The sequence below is a fragment of the Trichoderma virens genome (genome assembly GCF_000170995.1).
Source record: "Trichoderma virens Gv29-8 chromosome Unknown TRIVIscaffold_86, whole genome shotgun sequence".
Classification (NCBI taxonomy): Eukaryota; Fungi; Ascomycota; class Sordariomycetes; order Hypocreales; family Hypocreaceae; genus Trichoderma; species Trichoderma virens.
Window position 1 is genome coordinate 784,012 of NW_014013663.1, and position 24,743 is coordinate 808,754.

Genomic DNA, 24,743 nt, shown 5'->3' on the forward strand with positions numbered 1-24,743 from the left:
TTTCTTCACCAATCCGGCAAATTCTCGGCCCAAACACCAAGATTTCGCAATCGCAAAGTTGCGATACTCTTTTGCGCCGCCATCAAAAAAATTATTAATCTGCAATCCAACCACTCCCAGCTCCCGTCGCAACTACATTTCGCTCTTTACAATCCCAATTTAGATCGGATCGCAATCGAATCATCTCATACAATACAGAATCAAGCATCAGCTTCAACCATGGCAGAAGACGCCTGTCCCGTCGACCACAAAACCCGCGACGCCTGGCTCGCCCAAGCTCGCGCCGCCGAAGCCTCCAAACAGAACCAAACACACACCCAAGTCGACCCATCTCAGGCATCCAAATGCCCCGTCGATCACTCCTCCAAGAAGCCTTCCTCCTCCTGGACCCAGACAATCTCCTCCTACATCTGGTCCTCTCCCTCCCCCGCCGCAAACCTCCCCGCAGACCACCCCGCGATATCTTCTTCTTCAACAACGCCATCCGGCCTCGAGACCTCCCGCGTAACATCTACCATCCCCCGCTCCTTTGCGAATTCGGATGAATGTCCCGTCGACCATGGCGCTTCTGCGAATCCGTCTAATGCGGAGGTCGAGTCTGGTGTGGATGCTTCTGGGAACTGGGTTTATCCCTCGGAGAAGATGTTCTTCGAGGCGATGAAGCGCAAGGGCTATGATGCGCGCGAGGTGGACATGAAGACGGTTGTGCCCATCCACAATGCCGTCAATGAGCGCGCATGGCAGCAGATTAAAGAATGGGAAGCTCCCTACCTGGCCGACTCAAAGTACGTTTGTCGCTCTCTCTCCTCCATCCACACTCCAACTTTCCCCATCCCCATTTCCAGCTACAATTCTCCATCAAAACACCATGAAATACAACAGCTAACCGCAGAAACTGCAGATGTGACGGTCCCAAGCTCTCCTCCTTTGCCAACAAAAGCACCCGCATGACTCCAACAGCCCGCATCAACACCATCCTCGGCTACACCGCGCCCTTCGACCGCCACGACTGGGTCATCGACCGCTGCGGCACTCGCGTCGACTACGTCATTGACTTTTACGCTGGACGGCCTGGTGGCACGGCTGGAGGCCCGAGCTTCTATCTCGATGTCAGGCCGAAGCTGAATACCTTGGAGGGAGTCAAGATGCGGGTTATGAGGTGGACGGGTTTGGCTTAAGAGTGACCCTTTGGAGAGCAAAAGATGGATGTGGTGTGATGTATAATACGATTCACGTGAGGCATAGGAAAATGGCGTTTTGTTGGATTGATAATGATGTGTTGCGTTAGAAAAACATATATAGATAGATGGAGCTGGAAGAGGGCTCCTTGTACAATACAATCTCCTGTACGATTCTGAGAAAGGCCTCTTGTGTCATTCATTGCGTCAATTCATTTGCATCGTTCCTGTGATGCTTTTACTGGGTCTGTGTAGTACAACAGTGTTACCCCAGCAAACCCATTCCGACCTCTCTGTCCCAATTCGCCTAAGCAGAGCATTTGCACTCATTTACATATTCTTCGCTCGCTTCTTCCGTATCTGCAGCCGAGTAGGAGCCTTTGTCTCCAAAGCCTGCGCCTCCAGATTCCAGCCTTTCTGCGCCATCTGGTCCCAGAGATCAGGGTTGCTGAACTGTGGCACAAACTCGCTGTCCCTGTCCCTGCCCGCAATGCTAAACTTTCTGCCATTGCCTTGAACACCGGCATCGCAGAATAGCTCGTCCAGTTTCTGAGTGTAGGCACCGCCGTTATCCACCATCCAGGCGATTTCCATTGAGGCGAACCATGCCCGTATGGCGTCTATCGGCTGCGCTCCCTCCCAAAGGAGCATTTTGATGGGGGTGAGATATTTGGGGACGCGGGAGCATATGAACCGGGTATGCTTGATGCCGTCGACGATGATTAGTTGGTCGTGCGGATCGGAGCAGCTCATAGCATGGCCATAGCTTTCAGCAAATTCGAGATAGACCACCTTTTTCCCGCGGATATTTCTCATGATGGGGCTCCAGAAGATGATACTCTCTCTTTCTGCAACTTGCTCGGGGGTTAGGACGACGCGGTTCTTGAGATACTCGCTAAATAGGATTGTTGCTCGTTGTCTGTTGAGTGTAGTCATGCAAACACTGCGAACGCCGAGGTAATTCATGCCGAGATGGGCAAAGACGAGGAGAATCATCAGGATCACGACACTTGAATGGTCTTCAATCGTCTTGACGACCAATGTGCCAACAAGCAATCCGATCAATCCTACGGCTGTCTCCTGGCTAGCTTCTTTTGCATTCAGTTCAGCGAGATTGTCCTGTCTTGCAAAATGCACACTCAGCGCCGCTTTGCTGGCACCGGCGGCAACACCGCATAACGCTCGGAGTGCTTCGCCAGTGCTGAGCGCAATCACCTTGCCCCAGGAGCCAAGGTACGGACTGTAGAGCTCCAGAAAGAAGGCGCTGTCGTTGAAAATATCAGCCAGGAAACGGTATCGCTTTGCATCTGGCTCAATACGAAGGCCAAAGCGGTGGGCAAACACGATTGTCGCAATGCGAGACATGGCATCTTTGAGGATTGTGAGAAGAAGGGCAAACGTCGCAGAAGAAGACGCATCTCCAACACCTAGACCTTGAAGCAGGGCGCGATTGGCAAGAAGAGAGCTGATGGTTGAAAAGAAGGCTTGGAGAGAATCGAACATTTGATATGCCAAGTAATCCTTAGAGACTGAGTGCGGGAATCCCACTGGGAGAAACGAGTCAAACAAGACCTTGCGCCATTCTCGAGCAGAGCGGGAGAAGAAGCCGTTGGATCTGTTCTTAAGCTGGGTCTGTATCCGATTTAGAATATGCTCATTAGTAGAGGGAGGGAGGGAGGCTCACTCGCAAGACGTGGCCGTCGTGGGCATGGAGCCACTGCTGCTGCACATGGCCAGACTTGTCGAGCTCCACGATTTCGACATCGTTGCCCCAGGCTAGAAGATCGGTAATTCTCTCCTCTGGCTCGTCTTCAGGTTCGTGATGAGTTGCCATGGCGGGCATGTTGAGCTTTCAGCCACCTTCAAATCAAGATGCAGCAGCGAGACTGATAATTCAAGGAGTTGCGATCATGAGACGAGATTCGCGGGTGAAAAGACTGACTTGAAAAAAATGAGGAAGTGAGTGTGCTCAAAGAAGAAGAGAAGGTTTCAATTTAGGAACAAGATGCGCAGTGAATTTTGCCTATGGGCTGCAGTGAATGATGCAGAAGGAAAGTTGAAAGTTGCCAGTGTAGGGTGGAAGCGATTGTGTTAGGCAGGTGAATCAAAGGTGGCAGAATCAACTTTGCCAGCTGCAATTTTGGCACAGCACTGTCCCATAACCTACAGCGGGAAATGGCAATAAAAAGCCAAAAAAACACATGATATTCCAATTCTTCAATCCATCTATCGATAGGTATATTAACTTTTGATATGATATTCTTTTCGCCATGTACATTTACGGCTTGTATCCCAACAAACGCCAGATTCTATTGCCTCCCATCTATCGCTTCACAGGCGTGCCATCCTCAGCAACCAGGAACTCATCCGTCTTGAGAGGACCCTCTCCAACGCCAGTCATGATGACTCTGCTGACGCCCTCCTTGATAGTGCCGGCGATGCCCTCATCCAGCTTGACACTGGCGTTTACGACGTTTCCATCCTTCCAGCCCTCGGCGGTGGCCAGGATCGGCGCAAAAGCACCCAGCACCGTCGCCGCATCCTCCTCCTGGTAGTACACAACGCAGTTGGGGCCGGCATCAAAAGTGTAGGCGGCAATGGTCTTGCCAGCCTGAGCATTGATGGCCTCGACTGCGCGGATGGAGGCCTTGGACACATCGTTCATGTAAAAGATGGGGGGGTAGGTGTCGGCGCAGGTGGCGTGGAACGAGTTGGAGTCGCGCATAGTGACCTCGGCGAACTGAGGAAAGTTGCGGTTCTTGATGGCATCCTCCATCAGGGCCATGTTGGCGGGGACGACGGTGGCTATTCTCTCCTTGAACAGGCCCGAAGTTGCGACAGTCTGCTGCATGCCAGAGGTGGACGAGACGCCCTTCTTGGCGGCGCTGACAACCAGAATCAGCGCTCGCATGCTGGGCCAGTGCGAGGCGGGAGCAACCAAGTCAGCCATGGAGTCGCTGCCGTCCGCCTTGTCACCCATTCTCCAGGCGACATATCCGCCGAACAAGCTGCGGCAGGCAGAGCCAGAGCCCTGGCGAGCAATGAGGGACAGCTCTGACGGAGAGTCGGGGAGCTCGTAGAGGTTGGCAATGGCCTGGACGAGGGCAGCAAAGCCGGCGGCAGACGAAGCCAGACCAGCGGCCGTGGGGAAGTTGTTCTCGGAGACGATCTTCAGGGGGAAAGTGGACAGCTTGGGCAGCGAGTTGTTGGCAGCCTCGAGGGCAGCTCGGCGGGCGCGCAGCTCACGGAAGCAGGCCTGGGTTCGCGCACCCGAAACGTCGGAGGGCTCGCCATTGAGCAGCAGGCTGTCGTCGCCGGTGTAGGAGGAGGAGCAGGAGGCGGTCGTGAGGGTGCGGAGATCGCTCTGGGACAGCGTCACGGAGAGGGAGCTGTTGGTGGGGAGGTTGAGCTTTGCGTCACGCTTGCCCCAGTACCTAGAGGGAGGAGGATGGCGGTTAGCAGCTGATTCTCTGGGGAGATTCTGTTTGTTTCTTCATTCGTCGGGGCCCAATTGCTCGACATACTTGACAACAGCAATGTTGACGGGGGCGGTGGTGCTTGCGCGGTAGACCTTTGTGTCTGCCATGGCGATCGATGGTTTGGAGGGATCGAGGACGGGAGATGTGCGGATTCTTTATCTGACTCGAATAAAGATACAAGATGCCACAGTCATAAACAATGGCTGGTCGAAGCAGAAGAAGAGAGGAGAGGAGGTTTGATGTAGTGGTTTATGTGTGCCCATTTAGAAAGGAAACGTGGGTTGGGCGCAAAGGCAAAATGTCACCCGTACTTTTACACCGCCCAACACAGGCTATCTCTGTAGGTAGCTACTACTGCAAACACTAAGGCCGATTGTGCTAGTACCTGGACGGCCAATTTTAAAGGATCCAATGCCTTTAGATCCATCCATCCATCCAATCTATTCATCTATCATCTTGGTCCCCTTAAAATTAGAGACGAACAGACGCTCGTTTTCGGCTCACGGGCGCGGGGCTGATGCAGCAACCCCACTACAAAGATGCTTGAGCACAGGCCAAATCCATCGCCAATTGCAGGGTTTAGAGTTGCATGGGGATACGAGTACGAGAGCCCTGCTTACTGCAGCGATATAATCCTAAGTAAGTTGCTGCTTACTGCAGCGATATACTCTGTAAGAGCGATATAAGTTGCACTATATCTGCATTGAGAGATGGGACGCGGCAGACCAAGATCCATTGGATTTCGTACATGCAGTTACATGGATCTCGCATCTGCCTGGTGCAACGAGATAAGGCTGATTTGGCCTGCATCGGCGAAATTCGTGACGGGCAATGAGCCGTTATCGATGCTGGATGTGACGCTGCATGACTGGTGATGATGAATCGAGAGTGAGATTCACCGGGCTTGGCCTTTCCTTTGATTGGGCCAATGGCGTTTTGATAGAGGTGATGTAGTAGATCCTTCCAAGATGGATATAACTCCTCCTCTCCTCCTCACGGCTGCTGAATCACGACATTGCTGGAGAAGATGCCCCATGGCGGAGGATTTTAAAAAGAAACAGATATCCATTTGAAAAGACGGAGAGATCCAGGTATACCTAGGTAGTAACAGTTCTGACTTTAACATCTCGGACTTCCATGGCTCTGACTCTCAGCGACTCTATCCAAGACTTTTAAACTTGTTGCATTGCCTGCGTTAGGTATGAGCTCCCGAGCCTATGCGAAACCTCTAACATTTCCTTCCAAGCTTACAAAGCGCCCCAGTGGTTCATATTATTGAAGATTCCTGGCCATCTCATGACTAATATGGACATCCTTGCGGACCTTGCCACACCCGTTTCGCTTGGTACGAGAGCCATCAAATGCGATCGAAGAAAACAACCATTTCCAGAATGGAGTATTCACAATGCATCATCGGCTGAGAGTCTTATCTGCTCTCCACCTTACTCACCTTCTGTTGTTGCCATCTCAGAGACCAAGAGTTCTCTATCAAGAAGAATAAGTCAGAGCTTGCGAAGACATCGGAGAAGCCTTGGAAGTGATAGGCCGTCGTATAAAAATTGATGATGAATTAAACCAAACTAAAGTAGAGCCGTTTCCTATTCGACGTACTCATAGAGGACATGCATCAGAAGTTGTAAATTGAGTGAAGTGCAACTTCCAGATTTGCTTTATGAATGGGCAAAAATGACAACAAGCCACACATTTTCAAGCCACAGGTCGAAATACTGACTAGCAATTAGTCAGATTCGTGAATTTTGGCAGCTTTCACCACCCGCGATGTAGTGCTGATATCGTTTTCTGGTGTTGTTGCAAGTTGCAAGTGAGTATCGCGATGTTCCTGTGGTGTTGAGCTCCACAGCTCTCCACAGCTCCCTATATCTCACATTACCCGCGATGTGGCGGCGCGCCTCGGTGTAGTTTCGCGTACGTCCTTTTACCGCAGACGTATTTCCTTTGGGGATTAGTGTCGTTTAGAGGTAGAGGAAAGCAGCTTTCTGCACTTACCAAATACTGCTATAACCAGACGACGCCGCAGGCATATAAGCGCTGCAGGCGCCCCCGGGGGGTAATAAGAAAGCTTCCGTTTGATACATGTAGTGGGTATCTTTGACAGATAGCGATAACTTGAACCTTGATCAAACAGGATGACCTTGATCGAACGGGATGACCTTGATCCAGCTAGGTAGGCCCGATCAATCTAGCTGACCTCGAACGATCCGGAAGACCTTGATCAAACAAACTGACCGCGATCTATCTTGGTGGACTCGTTCTATCAAGGTGGCTTCTATCAAACTGGAAGACCTTGATCGAACTGGAAGACCTTGATCGAACTGAAAGACCTTGATCGAACTGAAAGACCTTGATCGAACTGGAAGACTGCGATCTATCAACGTAGCTTCAAACGAACGGGATGACCTCGAACGAACGGAATGACATCGAACGAACGGAATGACATCGAGCGAACGGAATGACCTCGAGCGAACGGAATGGCCTCGAACGATCCGGTTGACCTTGATCGAACTAGCCGACCGCGATCGGCGCAGTTGCTTTGCTTGTCCTCATGAACGCCTTTAGCGGGCATCAGACTTGTAATCCAACGCTGTCAGAACACATCCAACGCTGATAGCCCATCAAAACAAATCCAACGCTGATGCCTCATCCCAAAAAAATCCAACGCTAATATACCATCAAAACAAATCCAGCGCTGATGTACGATCAAAACAAATGCAACGCTCATAGCCCATTAAAGCAAATCGAACGCTGATGAAAACAAACCCAACGCTGATAGCCCATCCCAAAAAAAAAAAAAAAAAAAAAACAACGCTGATGTCCCATCAAAACACTCTGGTATCAACCCATGTAAACTCCAAACACTCCCAAAATCAGTTGGGTATCGCTGCCACACAAGATTCCAAACGTCGTAATCCATAACAAGTCTTCCGCCACCAGTCGTCACCAATTGCCATAAAAGGCCATCAAATCGTCTCCCTCAAATGCCACGTCGTCCTCCTCGTACTACTCTACGTACTCCTCTTCGTAGTCTTCCTCGTACTCCTCCTCACACTCTTCAAACTCTTCATCAGAATGGTCGCTCTCCAATGGAGGCACCGCTTCTTCCCCAAGAGCCCAACGCCCTGGCCCCTTCCATTTGGCGTCGATGTAGTCCTGCTGCAACTTTGTAAAGTCGGCACGGTGGAGGATGTTCTCGTCTTCGCCGCATGGAACAAAGGTGACTTGCGTCATGTTCTCCATTTCCAAGACCAGGTTAGGGAGGTCGAGGCTGTCAAACTGCAGCTCCAGGACCTTGGTGCTCCACTTGTTGGTGTCGTCTGCCTCGTCCGGGTTGTTCATCTTGTAGATCGCGTTTCCTTGGACGAGAGGCGCCATCCAATCGAGGAAATCCACGAATCTCTGCTCCTGGCGCAAGGTCCAGTTGCGGTGGTAGCCCTTGTCTTGGACCCAGAGCCAGACGTCGAGGGGGTCGCAATCTGCGTCCCAGACGTAGGCGGCGGCCAGGCGCTCAAGATTCCTGGGCTCGTTTTGTGCGGCAGTCCAGATCCTATCTGCCAGCTCTTCATCGCCCACCTCCAAGGCGTCGGCGATGAGGGTTTGGTGGTTTTGGCGAATCTGGTGGTTGGCGGCGTACTGGAACCTGACGCCATTTTCGATTTCGCTAAGGGCAGGGAGGTTGCTGCCGTAGTATTCTCTCCGGAAGGGGGGGACTTCGTCAGCTGTCTCGTCCCTGTAGATGAGGAAGTCGAGGTCTTTGTCGGTCAATTTTCTGCGGGGGCCTAGACGATACTTGGTCCGTTTCCGGGGTGGCTGGCGTTTGGTGACTTTGCTAGGTCGAAAACGAGACGAGCGGATGTTGCCGTGACTTCCCTCGTTTTCTTTGTCTTCGTCTTCCGTGAAAATTTCGGAGTCGGAATCCGTCCCCAAGTTGTCATATGAGGCGAGGATGTCTCTGTTGTCCATGACCTCTTCGGGGTCCAAAACGACGTCCCCGTAGACTTCAAAGTCCATGTCCATTTTCATTTCGTAAAGGGCGCGAGACATGATGACGGTTGATGTCGCAATGAACAAGCCGCCTAAGTCGAATTAATAAACACGGTTAATGGAAGCAAAGATAGAATGGGCACTTACAAGTAGATGGAAAGATGAAGTCTGTATGCACAAAGTATGGAGAGCTGAGTGGTCAGAAGCTGGTGACTGACTAATCGAAGATGTGCATGGGACGAAAGAAAGAAAACATGAAATAACAGGGGGAAAGGGAGTGTTTAAATAGTTTTGGATCAGTCTGATTGTTTACAGAAAAAAACATGCGCAAGATTGCGTCGTGTTTCTCTGAAGCCATGGTTAAAGTCTATATTGGTGAAATATGGACACCTCAATAGCCACATGGAATTGTAAACAACGTTTTCTCGCGATGGAAACTTCCGAAAAGATTGATATGGACCTTTTTTCATAATGTAAGAGTTGTTTACACATCGTCGAAGATAAAAACTCGTCCTAATCAGTGACACTGCTATCACCATTATCCAAGACGGCCTCAGCCCCAAAGGCAGTTGTAAACCTACGGGCCATATTGTGATCCTTGATAGCAAATACCACTTCCATGTCTTGATACACTTCAACCGTCTGAGTTCTCTTTGCTTGTGGCCCCAGCAGAACTCTCCTCCATGCTCTTGCAACTTCCTCAACGGGATTTCCATAAGCGCCACAGCCCCAAGCGCCTAGAACAACACGATTTATGTGACGAGACCGGAGAGTTCGCATTACGCATCGCATCTTGGCTAAAACCATATCTCTGTCCTTTTGTTCCGAATACGACATCTCGCCGTGTTGATTTGTCTCAACGTCTGGGAGGCGTAGCATGGCTGCCGTGATGACATCGATAAAGAACTGATCTGCCGGTTTGAGATCGGATGGTTCTGGATCCCACGTCTTGCAAACGAGCACATCAGGCGTGTAGATGGCACCCACTTCAGGGAGACGGTAGAATTCTTCGCGGAGAGATGGATATAGCGTAGTTCTGGAGCATAGCCATTCTTCTTGTGATGTAGCCCCTGTGAGGACACCGCCTCCAGGACGAAGGGGAGAGGCCATATTGAGGACAGCAATTCGGGCTGAACCAGATTTAATTAATCTTGATGCAGCTTCTAGAGTATCTACAGGCCAAACTCTGATGAATTTGGAAGCTAAAGTGGTGGAGGGAGCCTCGTAAGATGCTGGATCTGAGTCATTGTTGTCGTCTGTTTGTTTTGTAAACTCTGCGCTTGTAGCGGCCGTTGCATCTCTTTTGGGAGCTATTCGAGGCGGATCTACAATTAATTGGACGCTTTCGATGCCTCTTCTGGCTCTTGAATTTGACTTTAATATTGAAGGGATCTTTTTGTTGAGAAATGCCTTGGCCGCCTTGGCTCGTTCGTCTCTGGAGGAGCTCATGGCTTGAGACTCAATCTGGCCACGAATCTACCTGGCAACGAACTCTGTTTGTCTTAATCGAGTTTGTTTACAAAAGATAATATAAGATTAGTTGAGTTTTGCATAGCGACTCATTCGAGTGGATAAATCATGGCTTGAACGTGGGGATCGTCAGGGCCGTTGGAAAGCTTCAGGCCGTTGAAGGTGCCTGAAGCTAGTGGTTGAGGCTTCTCGCTGAAACTGACGCTTTAGGCTGGGGAACGACGACTCGATTGGCCGCTTTTTTTTTGGAAGCACCACAAATGATCGTCGCAGTATCTCGTGACGTCATGGCTATGGAAGCAAGTTTCGTCCGTCTTTATTTATTATTTATTCATGTACAGTGCAATACAATCCTCAAGACGAAAACAGCGCCTCGGTATTTCCCCAATTGAGAAGTTAAATTCTGGCGCAGCACAAATGTGCGTTTGGTATCACGATGCTGGCTTCATGTACCGGCGCGAGGGCCATGTTCCGCGCCTTGCCGCTGGTTTCCGGCGGACAGAGACAGAGATCACTGCAATTGCTTAGACGGACAGGCCATCAATGTCGATTACAGGCTCCGGCGAGACATTTTACGGCATCGCAGAGCATATATGAAGACGATGCAACAAGAAAAGCGAAGCGGCTACATGAGAAAGGCGACGAGATAGAGCACCATGCTGCCAAGCGCCATGGAGCACAGAAGCAGGCAGACGACAGACCCTGGCATCGGCTGAGTGGGAGCAAGCAGTACAAGGAAACGTCGCCAGATCCTTCTGGAGGAGACGATTCAAAGGGTATGTAAATACTTGGACGAAACTTTGTCGAATGGGATTTAACTAGTCGAAACTGTAGGGCGATTACTCACGACACCAACCCGCTTGCTGAAGCTTATCCTACCCATGCCGTTCCGTCCCGAACAAGATACTATAAACGAGACCGAAGAGGAAGGCCTTAAGGAAACCGGCAAAAGGATAGAACCTCTAGCGCTACTGGTACATCCTCAACAGCCACTATCTTACCTCGAACGACTTATACAGGCCGAGATTCCACCGTTGCAGGTCAATGGCCGCGAAAAGCTACCCGATATCATCTTTCGGGCCGAAGCCGATCGTGAAGAATCTCCAGGCAAATCGGGAGACCATGGTAAAAGCAACGTGGCATCGTATTCTGGGCTAGGTCGCGAAGGCCCTACAAAAGATAAGGAGGCGAATTGGGTTCGATGGAGCGGCAGTACTGAAGTGGGAGACTTTATCCGAGATGCGGCTCGCGGGCGAGAGTTTGCGATTAATATCGAGGGATATAGCAAGGAGCTGCGGGTAGCCGTACCCAGCTTCAAGGATCGAACACACTACATGAGATTGCAGCTCCGACGCATGTCGAGTGAGATTGACAAAATATCCAAGATCAAGTCTGAGTGCGATCTTTTGGCGCACAAGGGAGCCCATCGCTTGGCCCAGGGAGGATTTGCAGCGCTGGCCAGTTGGTGGTGCGTCGTCTACTATGTGACCTTTCACACGGATTTCGGATGGGATCTGGTTGAGCCCATTACCTACTTGGCCGGGCTGACGACTATCATGGGCGGGTACCTATGGTTTCTGTTCATCAGTCGAGATTTGAGCTACAAGGCGGCCATGAATGTGACGGTTTCAAGACGGCAGCACGCGCTGTATCAGGAGCGAGGATTTGATCCACAGAAGTGGGAGCATCTGGTTCACGAGGCCAATGCATTGCGGCGGGAGATTAAGGCGGTGGCAACAGAGTACGACGTTGACTGGGACGAGATGAAGGATCTTGGGGGACAAGAGGTTAAGAAGATTTTGGAGAAGGAGAGGAATGGGAAGAAGGAGAAGGATGACGTGGACGAGGAGGCTGATGAAGATGATGATGGGGTGCATATGAAGAAAAAGGGCGGAGAAGAGCATGCTTCGCACAAGAAGGAATGATTTGATAAGGAATGTACAGCATTTATTGTAAAGGTAGCATTAATCATGGCGTCGGTAGCAATTGAAGTATTCAATTGGCGAACAAACAATGATGAAAGCAAATTGAACAACTCTCTGAGACAATCATTCACAATTCATTCGTAATTATGAACATCTGGTTGGACATGCATCTGCTCGCCCGCTGATAAAAACAAAACAAGGTTCGGCGGCTGACGTCGTCGATATTCCCAGGTCAGATCATCGACGATGCGATCCGCTGAACCGAGCCTCGCCCTACCTTAATTTTCTAGCGTTGCCACAATCAGCTGTCGCTGGTGTTAGTGAGGATCGATCATGGCACTATTGGCGAGAAAATCCGAGTGCAGAATCTGCCGTGGTCAGGCCATGTTCCCCTTTGTCGTTTCTTTATTCTCAGCTGCAATATGAGACGAGTGGGAATATTAAATAAGCTTTTTCGTATTGAAAAATTCCAGCCAAGGGATGAATACAACAAGAGACAGGCACGTGATGCTTGGTTGTTTATTGTTTTCGTCTTGAAATTCAATTCCATATCCGTCAGTCGAATCGCACAGTGGCAAAAAGCACAAGCATTGACCCCATCCTCGATATAAATCCGGGGCAGCTCGACTCTAGCCCGCTGTAGCTCAGCTCAGCTCAGCTCACAAGAGAGCTTCACCCGTCCTGTCCTGTCCTTGTCCTTGAACTGCCTACCCCGCCCCCGCCTGTCTTCTGCTCTCCACATGCCATATCGCTGGTGATATCAAAACCCCTGCATGATCCGATAGCCCATCTTTTTTTCTTGGCCTTGCTCCCTTCACTCTTGATCTTCTTCGTTGTTTCGTTGCAAGTCTCGGCTCGAGCATCGCATCGTCATGGCGCCGCAGCTGCTGCATCTGCCGGATGGCCAGACCTTCACCGTCACGCCCGTCTTCGCCGGCCTGGGCTTCAAGAGCCACGAGATGAACATGCATCCCAATGCCTTCCCCATCGGCTGGAACGTCGTCTTGCACACCGAAGAAGAGGTCGAGTCGCCCTTTGCCAACAACGAAGAGAATTCGAGCTCAGATCCTTCACGGCCGCCCTCCCGTAAGACGCGAGTGCATCCCTTCACACGCCCGACGCTGCAAAACGACACCCTCTTCATCTCGTCCATCTCGAATCCGTCCAACTCCGACTTCAAGCCTGCGGCCAGTCCCACGAGGCAGATCGCCATGATGATGTGGGTGACGCTGTACTGGTACTTTCACCAGCCGAAGCCTCTTCCACAGCTCCATACCGAAGCGGCAAAGAATACCCCAGACTACGCGAAACCCAATGGCGAGTGGAAGATCAACATCAAGCGGGAGGGCGTGCTCCGCGGCCGCAACCTGATTCCCAAGCTGGAGCGCATGGGCCTGATTGCGGCCGAAGACACATCCAGCGGCACCGAACTCGACGATAGCGGCGACGAGTGGGCCAAGATGTTTGTCTCGAGGCGCATGTTCTGGCAGATCCCGGGTCACCTGTTCCTCTTCACGCTGCAGCCAACCCAAAAGACCAACTCGTCCGTCCCCGGATCACCTGTCGGTAGCCGTCCGAGCTCTCCTGTGCGAGGCGAGTCCGCCATCAACCATTACCTATCCATGGACGGCTTGGCACGCTTTGATAGCGATCTGCCGGGTGGGCCCATGCCGACCAGCGTTCCTCACACTCCCGTCGTTCCAATTGGGCCCTTTTACTCGACCTCGCATCTGCCGACTTACTTCCCTCCTCCTCCGCTGCAGTACACCTTCACAGACGGCGTCCGACACCCCGTGCGGCCGAAGCCTCATAGAATGGGCGAGATCTTCTACTCACGCTTCGTTCCCAGCGTTGGCCAATACCTGTCATTCCGCGTCGCTTCCACATCAACCAGTCCAGTCCCGTATCTTGGCCCCGTCGGAGGCAATGTCGATACCCGGGACCACGCACACTTGACCCTCATGACGGACATGCAGCTTCTTCAGACATGGATGGCAAAGCCCCGCGTCAGTGAGTTCTGGGGCGAGTACAAGCCAGGCTTCCTGGAAGGCGTCCTCAAGATGCGCAACTCATTCCCCGTCATCGCCGCGTGGGACGGCATCCCCTTTGGCTACTTTGAGATTTACTGGGTCAAGGAGGATATCCTCGGCCGGCACTTGTCGAGCATTGTGGGAGACTTTGATCGTGGCGTGCACGTCTTTGTTGGCGAGGAGTGGGCGAGGGGACGGGTGTCTCAGTGGTTGACGAGTCTTGTGCATTGGTGCTTTATTGCTGATAATCGGACCATGAGCGTGTGTCTGGAGCCGCGGATTGATAACGGCAGGTATGTGATTTTGATTTTTACATTTCTAATCCTTAAAGATGAGTTTCTGACTGATGCTGGATAGGATGCTGCGGCACTTGGACGAGGCGGGCTTTGGCAAGGAGAGACAGGTTTCGTTTCCGCACAAACAGTCATGGTATGTCAGGCTGTGGCGAGACGCATGGGAGGGGCCGACACTGTGAAGAGAAGAAGAAAAAAAAGTGCATTAGAATGAATCAGGAATTACGAATGGTACGAAGCATAGCAGGAAATACCCATATGAACTATTTTCATTGATGATTGATATGATGGAGAGGAGGAAAAATATGAAAACTTGTACAAGTAGTAGCTTTACGCAGGAAGACAGAAAGAAAATGAAAGCAATCTCAACTAATATCACGAATTCAGAACTTGTTTTTGCATGTTCAGTTCAATCTTATTTCATATGGAAATTGCCCATCCCATATACCAGCCGGAATCAATCAATCAATCAACCCACCCTACGCCTCCCTCAATGTTGGATATTTTCTAAGGTTATCTTTTTTTACAAAAACAAGGAAATTTTAGCAAGTCGCACAAAAAACCGGTATCCCATACACGGCACTTTAACCAACCCATCTGCGGGCACTGCGGAACATTCGCAGCCAAGGGCCGAACTCGCCCCATTCCTCGAGATCCTCGGGCGGCGCGTAGCTAGAAATGTCAGCCATGATGGTACGCTCAGGGTGCGGCATCATCGCCACAACACGGCCATCGGGGCTCGCCACACCGGCGACACCCATCGGGCTGCCGTTGGGGTTATACGGGTACTGCTCCGTGACGTTGCCGCGGTTGTCGACGTATCGCAGCGGGACCATGCCGGACTCCGTGAGCGTCTGGAGGGAGTTGGGCGAGCCGAACTTGGCGCGGCCCTCGCCGTGGGACACGACGATGGGGAGCTCGGAGCCGTTCATGCCGTGGAAGAAGACGGAGGGCTTGGACTTGTCCACCTCCACCTTGACCATGCTGTAGCGGGCCTCGAACTGCTGGCTGGTGTTGTCGACAAAGTTGGGCCAGTCCTGGGCGCCGGGGATGAGCTCCTTGATCCTGGTGAGCATCTGACAGCCGTTGCAGACACCAAGCGCAAAGGTATCGGGACGCTTGAAGAAGGCGGCGAATTCTCTGCGCGTGTTGTCGTGCATGAGGATGGACTTGGCCCAGCCCTGGCCAGCGCCGAGCACGTCACCGTACGAGAAGCCTCCAGGGGCTGCCAGACCAGTAAAGTCGGCGAGAGAGCGTCCGTCCAGGACATCGGTCATGTGAACATCAATAGGCTCGAAGCCGGCAGCCTTGAAGGCGTAAGCCAGCTCAGCATAGCCGTTGACACCCTGCTCTCTGAGAATGGCAACACGAGGGATTTTTCCAAAGAAGCCAGTGATGGACGAGGTAATGGGGAGGATGTTCTCAGCAGGCGAGAAGGAAAGCTTATAGGTGATACCGGGATCCGCAGAGTCAGCAATGGTGGAAAACTCGGACTCGGCACAGGCAGAGTTGTCTCTGATCTTCTGCATCTCATACGAAGTCTTGGACCACCACTGCTGCATCTCCGCGCGGTCCAGAGTGGTAAAGGTGATACCTCCGTGACGAATATTCAGGCTCTGCTTGGAAGTCGATCGGACAACACCAAACTTGCGAATCAGGCCGGGTGGAGGTCCACAGGTGGCGAAGCATCGCTTGAAGTTGATCTCGTCCTCAGTGCGGATCTGGAACACAGCACCAATCTCTTCGTTGAACATGGCCTCGATGATATCCTCCGGCTTGCCCGACTTGGAGATGCCATCCAGCATCATATCAACGCCACAACGGCCAGCGAACATCATTTCAGCAACGGTAGTGATCAGACCACCGTCAGATCTGTCGTGGTAGGCCAGGACAACACCGCTTTTGTGAAGCTGAGACAAGGCGTCAAAGTAATCCGTGATGAGGTCAAAGTTCTTCATGTCAGGAGCCTCGTCGCCAACGGCACCAAGAGACTGAGCGAGTGCCGAACCACCCATAGCTCTTCGTCCCTCTGCAAGATCGACAAACATGAGGCAAGTCTCGCCCACATCTTCCACGCGACGAAGTTGGGGGGTCCAAGTGCTGCGAATGTCACGAACCGCCGAAAAGGCAGAAATGACGACAGAAACCGGCGCTGTTACGTTCTTTGACTCCTCGTTATCCTTCCATGAGGCCTTCATGGATGTCGAGTCCTTGCCGACGGGGATGCTAACTCGGAGTCTGGTGCACATCTCCATCGCCGCTCGGACGGCTTCGTACAATGCTGCTCCTTCACCAGCGTGATTCACGGCGGCCATCCAGTTGGCAGAGAGCTTCACGCGACGCAGATCGCCTGTGACATCAGCGGCACCAATGTTCATCAAACTTTCTGCAATAGCCATTCTTGCGGAGGCAGCAGGGTCAATCAAAGCAAGGGTGGGCTTCTCACCCATTGCCATGGCCTCACCCGTCTTCTGCTTGGTGCCAATGTGGAACGACGTAGCTGTTACCGCAACGTCGGCCACCGGCGTCTGCCAAGGACCAACCATCTGATCACGCACGGTGAGGCCACCAACGCTTCGATCACCGATGGTGATCAGGAACGACTTGGAGCCAACAGATGGCATCAAGAAAACACGCTCGACGGCCTTCTTGAAAAGTTCGGCACCGCTCAATTCTCCATAAGCCTTCTGGAGGCTGGACAGCGCGTTGAAGGCAAGCAGACTGGGCTTCTTGGAAACAACATCTCGCTGGAGCAAGCGCTTGGGAGGGAAGAGGGCATCCATGGGGAGGTCGATGGGCCTGGGATACTCCTTGGACTCTCTGTCTGTGAGTATGAGGCTGGTAGCTCCGTTCTCGTTTTTGGAAACAACGGTTCCGACATCTGAAAATCCACATCGTTCTCTTCGGCAGATGCTCGTGAAACGGTTCATGCCGTCGGCGTTGATTAGGAGAACATATCGCTCTTGGGCTTCGTTGCACCAAATCTCCAATGGGCTCATGCTTCGGTCCATGCTTTCCACCTGGCGAAGCTCAAAGTTTCCTCCGAATCCAGCGTCCTTGACCACTAGTGAGGGTTAGAATTGCAGTACATGAGCAACGGATTTCCAGATACTCACACTCGGGCAGAGCGTTTGACAATCCACCAGCACCGACATCGTGGATCATGGCAATCGGATTGTGTTCACCCAGGGCAGTGCAGGTGTTGATGACCATTTGAGCGCGTCGTTCCATCTATGGCATGGTTAGTTGTGCGTCAAGGAATTTCAAATTGAACAGTGTAATTCCAGCCTACCTCAGGATTACCGCGCTGAACACTGTCAAAGTCGAGATCGGCATTGCTCTCTCCGCCGGCGCTGCTAGAAGCAGCACCGCCACCGAGACCGATGAGCATTGCAGGGCCTCCAAGGACAATAACATGGGCGCCCTCTTTAACATATTGCTCCTCTTTGAGGGCATGTTGGGGTCGGACTGTTCCGAGGCCACCAGCAATCATGATGGGCTTGTGGTAGCCTCGCCAGTTCGCAACGCTTGACGCATCGGAACCATCCGTGGATTCCTCAGGTGTCAGGAGAGTTCTAAAGACACCTGCAAGAGCCGGGCGGCCGAATTCGTTGTTGAACCGAGCACTGCCAATCGGCGCCTCGAGCATAATGTCCAGACTGCTAGCATAGTGGCGAGGTCGGCCAATGTCACTCTCCCAGGGAGCGTGGTTGTCGGGGATGAGCAGGTCAGAGACCCAGAAGCCGCTCAAACCAGCCTTTGTCGTAGAACCTCGTCCAACTGCAGCTTCATCTCGAATCTCTCCACCTGAGCCAGTGGCTGCTCCAGGGAACGGCCTAGGGGCAACGGGGTCAGTTTTCTAGCCCATTGAAATAAATATCATAGAATCAAAACATTTGCCATTTCTTGCATGTCCTGTAATTAGTGGTGACAAGCAAAGAATGCACATCCGCCATTGGGAAATATGAAAAGTTATTTAAAAGGACCTACGAGATGGCAGTGGGGTGGTTGTGAGTCTATTGAACTGGGTTAGAAACCAGCAGGCCAGCAAAGATTTAATCAACAATCAGCAGCCTTACCTCAACCTTGGTGAGGATGTGGACGACCTCTGGAATGAGCTTCCAGGAGCCAGTAGAGTAATCGGGAGCCCAGACGTTGGCGTTGTCGCCTTCGAGGACTGCCGCATTGTCACTGTAAGCCGAGACAGTAAAGTCAGGCGTGGTCTTGTGAGTCGTCTTGATCATCTCAAAAAGACTCTTGTCCTGAGGGACACCATCGATGGTCCACGCCGAGTTGAAGACCTTGTGTCGGCAGTGTCTGGATACAAATGTGAGCATCCCACTCGAGAGTTAAACAAGGATACACTCATACTCTGAGTTGACCTGGGCAAACATGAAGAGCTCCACATCGTGAGGCGGCCGTCCAAGCTTGGTGAAAACGTCGACAAGGTACTGCATCTCAGATTCGTCAAGACTGAGGCCCTTCTTGACATTGTACTCCCTGAGGATTCGCAGAGGATCCTCCTTGTCCGCGAAAATGTCCACGGCAACCAGAGGAGACGGCGCCTTGGACTCGAACATCTGGACCAAAGAGGGCGGCTCAGAGCTCCACAGCTCCGTCATGCGGTCGTAGAGCACATCGCGGAATGTAGCATCCTGGCCCTCGGACAAGGGCTCCTCGAACTGGATGGAAATGCGACGGCCTCGCTCAATGCGCAAGACTCGCTCCCTCAGGCCACACACGTGAGCAATGCTGGTGGCCTTGGAGCTCCATGGCGAGATGTAGCGAGGCGTTGCGTAGATCGTCAGGGCGTTTCCGGCACCCTCGGAAGCCAGGCCCCAGCCGCGAACATCCTGCAGCAGCTCCTCAACAGACTCCAGAGTGTCGTGAGACGACACCTGCAGGTTCACATAGTAGATCCATTGGCCCTGGATGTCCTTGACCTTGGAGGGGCTGGACTTGTTGATGAGCTCGCGCAGCTTCTGGGCATCCGAAGGCGTGTAGCACGAGCCTCCAACAAGGACCTCGTACGGCATTTTGAAGACGTCTGCTACTGGGCAGAACAACGCAATGCCATAAGACAAAGGGGGCTTTTGCTTTGGAACCGGAGGAGACGATGCACCCCAAGCAGAGCAAAAGTTGTGATGAAATTCTGCCCCTCTCTCTTTTCTTATCAGAGGCTTGGTGGGGTGAAAATTTTCGGACCGGCAATCGGCCGTTGCTCAGCCTGGAAGTGTTTTGTCTAGGTCTGAGGGTACCTCTGGGGTGCGTCGGTTTACTGTGTGGGTGGAGGTACTCTTTTCTCCCCCACTAACATGGAACTGAACTACCTGGATGCTAATTTTTCATGCCTATGCGTCACGGCACAGATTCTCCGTAGCGGCAGCATCATGAGAAAAAGTTTCATTCATTGATCCAACAATATGAGCTATTTCTTGGCTGTTGAAATTAGCAGGAGGCGGTGTCTCTGTTTCCATTAGGCGACTCTACTAGTAATCTCTTTGATGGGGGAGACGCTGGGGCGTGTAATTGGTGAACTGTTTTGCTCTACCTACTAGGTATGCATCACTTCCTTACTGCCAGCTCCCTGTTGAGGACTCCTTTTTCTTTCTCTCTTTTTTGGTTTCTTTCTTTCTTTCTTTCTTTCTTTTTTTCTTCCTCTCGCTGTTCCACAGAATCAATCGTAACAATAACACGACCTTTTCTACGGTTATAATCGGCACATCTTAGACCAGGCATCCCATCTTTGTTCCTCGTATGAATCGTTTCTGCTAGACGCGGCTACTACTCTACCAATTCCTTTTCACCAAGAGTCGCTCCCTCTCCCTTTGACTTCGATGGTGTGTTTCTCGTAGCACGGCTAGCCGCCCGTCGAAACAATAGAAGAACGAAATGCAGTGAAAGAGTGTTCGGCGCAATTATTCGTCATTGGTCACGTTGCGCTGGCCGCAAGTTCGCTGCCATGTGTAAGCTTTCATTCATGTTGAAGGGATAACAATCGGGATGTTCTGGTCATACCCTTCTCGTCATACAGCTAGGTACCTATCAAAATAAAACAGAAGAATCCACCGCAGTGAAAGAGTGCCCATAGTAGTTGTTCATTATTGTTCATGCTGAACCAAGGTGGATTCGCTGCTTTGTTCAAGCCTTCGGTCCCGCTAAAGGGAAGGCAGGCTGCATGTTCTAGTTCTATCTTCTCGTTGTACAAATAGTCGTTGATTAATATAAAGGGAAATACAATTGGAAATAATGCAGTGAAAGAGTGTTCGTTGTCGAATTTCGTGACACAAATCGCAGATTCGTCACTTTATTCAGCCGTTAGTCTGTAGCTCCCGTGTCAATGCATCAACAATGGGATGAATCCTTGACAATTCTTTTGTCAAACCGAAGCGAGAAATGCCATCTCTATTACTCTGCAACTTCAAATTTCCATCATCCATTAATGCTTAGATCCGTGGGTGGCACGATGTGGCAATCTATGGAAATCGCAGGGTAGTCACCGCGACGGCCAACTGTTGACATATCGACCAAAGGGGGTTTGGCACCCTGTCATATCGTATCCAAGCTTGCTGTGTGAGAGAAATTGATTCCAACCGCCAAAACGTTCCATGATGTGGCCGCACTGGCAACCAAGTTCAAGCTATCAAGAGAAGATTCGAGCCTGCAAAGGCCTAAAGGGCAAGCAGAGCAGGAAAGAAATGGCTATTCCAACGTCAGTGATTCGCAATATCGAGGCTATCGCATGCAATAATGTCGCACATTTGCCTATGGGCTAAAATAAACTGCCGTATCAGCTCTTGGGCGGCCCAAAATTCGACCACCGCCGCCACTGCTCAGCATTTTCTCCCCGCAACATGATCAACTGGCAAACAGCAGGACACATATCCTTCTTCATTCAGAGACTTTGCGGATGCAGTAGCAGGTGCCACACTGTTCTAATTATTCTACGAAAAAAGACGCGCCCTTATGCCTCTGCCCGGGGCGACACTCGACGAGGATTCACTTCAGCATCAGCAAGAACTCAATTCAGCACACACCTACCCATCTCGAACTATGCAGCACTCTTTGACGTCAAGCCATCACACACGAGCGGTGGGCAGCCGATGGCAGTTGATCTCAGGAAGGAAGTGTCTTCATTCACAGCTCCCCATGCCTTGGCCTTGCCGGTCCTGCTGCTTCAGTGCGCCTGTCAGGCAATTATAAAGCTCCAGAGCCGCCACGCAGCTGCTCTCTCTTGATTTTGGGTTTTCAACTCGGATACCGGCAAACAATCCATTCGACATATGCTTGAAGAAGCTCCATTGAAGATATCTCCGTCCCTGCGATTCTCCCAGCGCCAACCAATCCTGACAGCCATCGTCTGTGCCAGTTTCTTGCTCCCAGCCCATCACTCGATCTCCGAGACAAGGGAAAGAGAAGAATCGAAAAGACTCTGCAATTTCTGCTGCATTCGCAACGCCTGGTAACAACCCCCCCTTGCCCACTACCTTTGCTGCTATGGCCGCCCAAGCTTACCTTTTGCCCCTGGCATTTGCAATTGTCTAGAATAACGCACTGGGACACTCTCCAAAGAGAAATATCCCACTCCGCCAACTCGACAGCATGGCCTCCCAAATCTGCCAAGTCTACAACGTCGAAGCGTGCTTCACCAGCGGCACCCGTCACTTTGCCATATATGTTGCCATTGACAACGGCCCCGGACAACTCCTCCACGTCCGATGCGCCGTTGGGAAAGCTGGCATGATGTTTGAGAGGCAGTATTTTGTTGGCCATGGGCCAGAAGCTCTCTCTACTTTCGTCACCAAAGTCCCCATTGGCAGCGTCAGAATGGAAGATCTAGATCGCCTTGCGGATATCTGCGGCGCTATTGGCGCCCCTACCGCTCAGTACGTCAACAATGCTTGCCAATGTGCCACCTGGGTTCACCAAGCTCAACTGGCTGCCATGGGCGCCGGTATCCTTTTTTGAGTGTCTCTGGATAGGACACTGGGTTTTGTGCACTGCCGGTGATAGTAATGCAATATGTTAGTTATGAGGATAATGAACAAGCTGGTATCTGTCTTCTAGTCTTTCAGTTACTTTGATATGTTTAAGGAGGTAGTACCATCTCAAATTGACATTGTGTTATTGAGCATACTTGATCATTAAATTCCACTTTGATAACACAAGTAACCCAAAATGTAGACCTTTTGAAGATTGCAGCGGCCGTAAGTGCCCACGAGTGTCTGTCCCATGACCATTTGGTGGAGGAGAGCCATCGTTAAGCTCAGCACAACACCAGTTCCTGGTGTTCCCGAGGCGAATCCTGGCCGAGTTGACAACAAAGGGCGAATGGCTCGTGATGAGACGCCCAGCAACTACAGTCGAATTGCGTGTATGTTCTAGGCAGAAGCGCCGCGGCCATGTACAACCATGCCTGTGTCTCTGTATTGCTCAACCTCTTTGACCCTCACCTTGTGATATTTGCGAATTCGTGATACGAAACATGGTACTGCAGCACAAATCCAATCATCCGCGAAATGAAAAACAAAGAACAAGCGTCGTGTGCGTTTTTTGATTTCTCGGAAGACTTCAAGTTAACTATATAAGCGATGAAATGAACGCCCTTGGTAGATTGCAACAATTCAGCAAACTCAGACATCCTTTCGCAGCCAAATCCCACAATCCCTTGACAGCAAGACGAACGACTATCAAGCCCACTCGAAAATGAAACCAACCACAAAAGAGGGACGAAGAAAACTTGATAGGCTTATCAAAGAGAATAAGACTCATCCCCGAGTACTCGAATTTCTTACCCACCCGGTGAATGTCGCTAATGATACTCGTACCATTCTGGACACGAGATACGACCCCAATCTCCAGTCGGCTGATAGGACAGGGCCATGTAACGAAGCCATTATACCTATTAATCAGGCACTGGACCTTATGAATCTTACTCAGAAGGACCGACTGGAAGCCTATGAAATTCTCCGTTGGAAGTTTAGGTGTTCGAGCTCGGACCCGGACACAAATCTGATATGTTGTCAGGAAAAAAAGGAGGCCGGGGAGTTCGGACCATTCGCCCTCCTTCATGTCAAGCCGGGCGACGGATACCAGGGAAAGTTGATGGGCGGCCCTTGCGCTGAGTGCACGAGCAGAGATTTACATAATCAACGCTATTCATAAGTCGAATGCCATTTTCATCTCGACACGTGCTGAGAGCGAAGAGAGAAGTCAGGAAGGGGCTTGCACTATGATTAGGAAGCGGAGGTGGGACAATTGGAAACCTTTGCTTTTTATCGAGGAGAGCTTTATCTAGGATCCTTAAGGAGGTATCAATAAAAAGGACAAGTTGTTGCCAGTCTCGAGCGTCGTCGTTATTCGAATTGTGCTAAAAATCCAACTTGCCGTGACCATGTTGGAGGAAGTTTGTTTGTTTGTAGTCTGAAAGATTTTGTAGACAGGTTAAACCAGAGCCGACTGCTGTTGGGTCCAATTGTGTACCAACCAGTTGCCAACAGCTGATAGTTTGCCTTGTCGTTGCAATATCGTATCCCTCACCTTGAATTTCCCCACCTATCAATGTCATCTTTCTTCTTTTTCTGTAAATATTTCTCGACTGCCCCAATTTTGAGAGAAAGACCTTTGCTACGCAATGAGAGTTGAGATAATCCGGTTTGCGGTGCGGGTGAAGCAACTCTAACAGCGTATCCGTTCTATGCATACTGGCGAGAACCGTATACCAGCCATAGAAAAGCGGCTCTACAGTCTGTTACAAGCTGCGCTCAGAGAGGTGGGCCATGAGGCTATCGGACTGTGGCTATTGTGGGCATCTGCGCCCATTCCCGGCATTCTCTTTTTAGATCCACGGCTCTTGAAAGGATCGGAAATCTTCAACTATCCCCCTCCCAAAGCTTCGGAAATCTTAACTATCCTCTCAAGAATTCGGAAAACCTAGACTATCCGACGCCGACTCTGGAAGCACTTGATATGATTGGCGCAATCTCCAAATTAACCAGCTTAGTGTCTCGCTTCACCCTCGCACTCGCACTCGCCAGAAACATGTGGCGCGTTAAGACCCCTGTATCTGCATGAGCCGGAATCCGCGCATCGATTCCGTAGACCAGCTTGACCAGATGTCGAATCAATGACGTCGGACCAATGGCGCAACACTGGTCCGTTTGCCCCCTATACAGCAAGTTTTGTTGATTCGATTGCCGGCGCATGACTTTTGGCTGTGTATGTTCAGCCTTCAACGTATGACGACTGATATCCAGCCTCATATTCGTCAAGCCATATAAATAAGTGAGTCTCGTCCGTCGGGCTTCAATCATGACTTGGACTACATCGCCAACGAGATTCATTTAACAGCTCAAACAGCCACAACACC

General features: G+C 51.2%; 9 protein-coding genes across 9 annotated transcripts; 4 read left to right on the forward strand and 5 right to left on the reverse strand.

Annotated features, from left to right (window-relative positions):
• Positions 1-113: 113 nt before the first annotated feature.
• Positions 114-1,178, forward strand: TRIVIDRAFT_81033 (uncharacterized protein; the record flags this gene model as incomplete). Its single annotated transcript, XM_014097231.1, has 2 exons — positions 114-785; positions 902-1,178. The coding sequence occupies 2 exons, from the start codon at positions 220-222 to the stop codon at positions 1,176-1,178; spliced, it is 843 nt and encodes a 280-aa protein (XP_013952706.1).
• A 345-nt stretch (positions 1,179-1,523) lies between these two features.
• TRIVIDRAFT_14438 (uncharacterized protein) lies at positions 1,524-3,012 on the reverse strand (the record flags this gene model as incomplete). Its single annotated transcript, XM_014096977.1, has 3 exons — positions 1,524-1,676; positions 1,755-2,804; positions 2,863-3,012. Coding segments are annotated over 3 exons (1,353 nt in total), but the record flags the coding sequence as incomplete, so codon positions are not given.
• Positions 3,013-3,501: 489 nt separating this feature from the next.
• On the reverse strand, positions 3,502-4,764 carry TRIVIDRAFT_47159 (uncharacterized protein; the record flags this gene model as incomplete). The annotated part of the gene is made up of 2 exons (XM_014097232.1): positions 3,502-4,612; positions 4,703-4,764. 2 exons carry the CDS (start codon positions 4,762-4,764, stop codon positions 3,502-3,504), a joined length of 1,173 nt encoding a protein of 390 aa, XP_013952707.1.
• A 2,911-nt stretch (positions 4,765-7,675) lies between these two features.
• Positions 7,676-8,716, reverse strand: TRIVIDRAFT_225816 (uncharacterized protein; the record flags this gene model as incomplete). The annotated part of the gene is made up of 1 exon (XM_014097233.1): positions 7,676-8,716. One exon carries the CDS (start codon positions 8,714-8,716, stop codon positions 7,676-7,678), a length of 1,041 nt encoding a protein of 346 aa, XP_013952708.1.
• A 453-nt stretch (positions 8,717-9,169) lies between these two features.
• Positions 9,170-10,105, reverse strand: TRIVIDRAFT_47167 (uncharacterized protein; the record flags this gene model as incomplete). Its single annotated transcript, XM_014097234.1, has 1 exon — positions 9,170-10,105. One exon carries the CDS (start codon positions 10,103-10,105, stop codon positions 9,170-9,172), a length of 936 nt encoding a protein of 311 aa, XP_013952709.1.
• Positions 10,106-10,802: 697 nt separating this feature from the next.
• On the forward strand, positions 10,803-11,958 carry TRIVIDRAFT_127145 (uncharacterized protein; the record flags this gene model as incomplete). Its single annotated transcript, XM_014097235.1, has 2 exons — positions 10,803-10,902; positions 10,961-11,958. Coding segments are annotated over 2 exons (1,098 nt in total), but the record flags the coding sequence as incomplete, so codon positions are not given.
• Positions 11,959-12,923: 965 nt separating this feature from the next.
• On the forward strand, positions 12,924-14,556 carry TRIVIDRAFT_158570 (uncharacterized protein; the record flags this gene model as incomplete). Its single annotated transcript, XM_014097236.1, has 2 exons — positions 12,924-14,374; positions 14,439-14,556. The coding sequence occupies 2 exons, from the start codon at positions 12,924-12,926 to the stop codon at positions 14,554-14,556; spliced, it is 1,569 nt and encodes a 522-aa protein (XP_013952711.1).
• Positions 14,557-14,750: 194 nt separating this feature from the next.
• Positions 14,751-19,410, reverse strand: TRIVIDRAFT_182513 (uncharacterized protein; the record flags this gene model as incomplete). The annotated part of the gene is made up of 7 exons (XM_014097237.1): positions 14,751-17,184; positions 17,254-17,438; positions 17,491-17,605; positions 17,667-18,210; positions 18,365-18,390; positions 18,454-18,691; positions 18,746-19,410. The coding sequence occupies 7 exons, from the start codon at positions 19,408-19,410 to the stop codon at positions 14,959-14,961; spliced, it is 3,999 nt and encodes a 1,332-aa protein (XP_013952712.1).
• Positions 19,411-21,976: 2,566 nt separating this feature from the next.
• Positions 21,977-23,539, forward strand: TRIVIDRAFT_204653 (uncharacterized protein; the record flags this gene model as incomplete). Its single annotated transcript, XM_014097238.1, has 4 exons — positions 21,977-22,328; positions 22,559-22,581; positions 22,656-22,748; positions 22,988-23,539. 4 exons carry the CDS (start codon positions 21,977-21,979, stop codon positions 23,537-23,539), a joined length of 1,020 nt encoding a protein of 339 aa, XP_013952713.1.
• Between the last annotated feature and the right edge of the window lie 1,204 nt (positions 23,540-24,743).